General features: G+C 35.3%; 1 protein-coding gene across 1 annotated transcript; it reads left to right on the forward strand.

The window, feature by feature from the left end:
* The first annotated feature begins 622 nt into the window (after positions 1-622).
* On the forward strand, positions 623-1,686 carry LOC144658836 (uncharacterized). Its single transcript, XM_078519318.1, has 2 exons — positions 623-1,086; positions 1,530-1,686. Exons 1-2 carry the CDS (start codon positions 874-876, stop codon positions 1,626-1,628), a joined length of 312 nt encoding a protein of 103 aa, XP_078375444.1. The 5' UTR covers positions 623-873; the 3' UTR covers positions 1,629-1,686.
* Positions 1,687-2,932: the final 1,246 nt, after the last annotated feature.

Below are 2,932 nucleotides of genomic sequence, written 5' to 3' on the forward strand. Positions count from 1 at the left end.
CATAAAAATTTCAGTAACTTCTGCACCCCATGAACAACCTTCAATTTATCCCTCTAGAACTCATAAAGTAGCATAGAGACAGCCGTCCGCAAAGCTAGAGAAGCGTTCTTGATCTCCAAAGGAAACACACTTGAAACTTACGACATGGATCAAATAGACGCGATGAAACTTGATATCTATAACGTTTATTTTTGTGTGCTATATCTGATTTTATACGGTTATTTGTTTGCGGTTTTTTATTGTTAGCCTCTATTAGCTTCTATTTAAATTTCGTAACCGTTTGTTCCCATACTCACTTAGCATTGCATGGCTCTATTGAAGGTTGGTTTTGTCCAGCCGAAATATTGGGCCAAATTAAATATATAACATCAGTTTTCAGCTGCCCAGCATTTTAAAGTTTGTTTAAAATTTCAAAGTGATTGATTTTAAGTGTAATTGTTGAACTGAACATACTCAAATCAATTAGAGAGATTACACCTTAAATTAAAGCAATTGCACTTCCTCCTAGTTAGCCTGCGAATACAGCCGCTCTTTCTTCGCGTTTCGCACGTAGTACTTAGCGAAAGCGACGAGAGGCGGCTGCATTCGCAGGCTATAACTTCCTCCCAGTCGCGACAAAATAAAATACAAATTACATCTCCATTGTGTATTAATTTACCTACTTAAAGTAAACAGTCATTGAAACTGTGAAAATCTGTTAACTTGTTGTAAAGCAATCAAGCCATTGACACAACACTCAATTGAAGCACTTAAGATTATAATAAAATTAACACGAAGTCACTATATAAAGTTTCAAACAGGGAATCGAAAACCTAAGTTTTTAAACTGCTTTCTGGCGCACGTTTGTGTTCAAAGACAAAAGAACTCTTCAAGATGCTTCCGAAGTTAGTCTCAATTTTGTTTCTGTTGTCATTGCTTATCGCTGTGTTTTGTTGTACGAAAGGACAAGAAGAAAACTCTGACATCCAGGGAGTCGACAAACGCAGTAGCCTCGTGGCACGAGAATGTGGAAAGCGATTGGTCTGGGCAAGATATAAGCTTGTGTGTTTGAAGGCTAAGAGAAGTCAGAGAAAACTACAAGCACGGGTAAGTTGCACTCTATTGGCTTTTATTTTTCGAGAATAGCACCGTAGAGTTGCCAGCATTTTCAGATTTCTTAGTCTAGGATCGTGGGGAAGATATACCAGTTTACATGCAGTTGCCAACCGCCCAGAATTTCGCAGGTTAAATTTGTCCTCACCCATTCATTTTCCTCAATCAGTGGAAAGGGAGGAAAGCTAAGTGCTATTTTTAAAAAAATGCAAATTAAAGGCAGCGCTATTCGAGCCGGCAAAGACATTGAAAATGATGTTTGTTTGCTAACGAAATTAGCTTTTTTAAGTTACTGTTTCATTAGAGTTATGTCATCCACCGAATTGTGTAAAGAAGAGATTTGTAGATCGAAAGTTATTATCAATGACAAAAAGAGTTAGAGAAAGAGATCGGACGGAGTTACTGAATTGTACGGTTTATATTTTTGTCTCTGGCAGATGAAGATGTTCACAGAGGGAGATCTGTACGGCCAGAGAGCAATCCAAGATGCTGAACTCCAGCAAGAGAAGAAAAGATTAGGCGCAGAAGATGTCTAGCTTACATTAAGAATAAAGGAAAACATTTATTTATGAAGAACTATATTGATTTTTCATTATTTGAATAAAGAGTTAAATCAGAGGCATATTTATCCAAGTTTAACTGTATAAATTATGTTATTGTGTAATAATGTAACAAATAAACGAATCAGGAATAACAAAAAATATAATATGTATCAATTCTTCTTTATATTTGCTGAATGAATTCCATGCAAGCAGATTGTTACGTATATCCAATAAATCAGTTCTTCAGAACAGCAAGCTCGCCACCTGTACATGTAAACGAGAAAATTATCAACAGAGTATGCGATAAAGAAGAGCAAATTCTCTCAAGAGACATTAAAGTTTTGCGTTTAGGTTTTTTTTTAATTATTAGCTTTGAAAAGCATTTTGCTGAGCCAGAAAAAAGATCAAGTGCACTACACTATGTTGCCGCAACCAGACCGAATCGGTATCTTTCCCACCAATCACGCATCGACAACAACCAAATTGGCCGTGAGTTGGATTATGCCTTCCTTTTCCTTGCTTGTCACGAGTAATATATTTTTCTGTAAAAGGAAAAGTGAAAAAGGAATGCAAAAAAAAAAAATCATAAATGTGGCGGTGAAGAGGCTTAGCGTCGAAAACTGGGCGTTTCGATTTCCAGTCGACTCTTCTTGATATGAAAACCAAATTTTTCGGGAAGTTTTAAAAGTCAGTTCAGCGCAAAAGCTAAACAAAAATGTAAAAGGCATATAAACAAAATCATTTTATTCAAAGGCTATATTCACACGTAAGTAATATGAGATTAAGCGTCTTACTTACATTATAAAAAATATAAAATTAAAAAACTGTCAGCATAATTTTATGGTGTGGGTAAAGTAACATTGTGACAAATCGACTTCATGATGAAATTTTAATTTCGGGATTATTATAGAATTGAGAGAGCCCTCATTGCAATACTCGTTGAACTGTATATTATTGAGGCAGAAACAAAGCAAAAAACTTTTAAAAGACTATGAGTGCAAAGCAAATTTGTTCGTAAAACCAGTTTTAGAACTGACCGACTCAAATATGATAAGCGTAAATTAATGAAAAACGTGCACATCAAATTGTTGACGTTGAGTTCATATTAGAATTCATACATTCCCATTACCTCGAAATTAACTTAGACCCAAGAAAAATCCTCTCTAAGATCGTTTTATAATCAGCCCAGTGACCGCGGTTTCTTTCGTGGTTCATTCGAATAAATATAAAATAAAAAGTCTCATTTTTGAGTGATGTCATTGTCTATTGTACTAAGCTCATTATAATAACTTTCTCTG

The sequence above is a fragment of the Oculina patagonica genome, chromosome 6 (assembly GCF_052425735.1).
Source record: "Oculina patagonica isolate OP01 chromosome 6, crgOcupat, whole genome shotgun sequence".
In the NCBI taxonomy this organism is placed as follows: domain Eukaryota; kingdom Metazoa; phylum Cnidaria; class Anthozoa; order Scleractinia; family Oculinidae; genus Oculina; species Oculina patagonica.

Bases quoted from the DNA above. Each gene is read 5' to 3' on its own strand.
- LOC144658836 (XM_078519318.1), top strand. From the start codon at position 874: ATGCTTCCGAAGTTAGTCTCAATTTTGTTTCTGTTGTCATTGCTTATC. The intron at 1,087-1,529 runs GTAAGTTGCACT...TGTCTCTGGCAG, and splicing joins AGAGAAAACTACAAGCACGG to ATGAAGATGTTCACAGAGGG.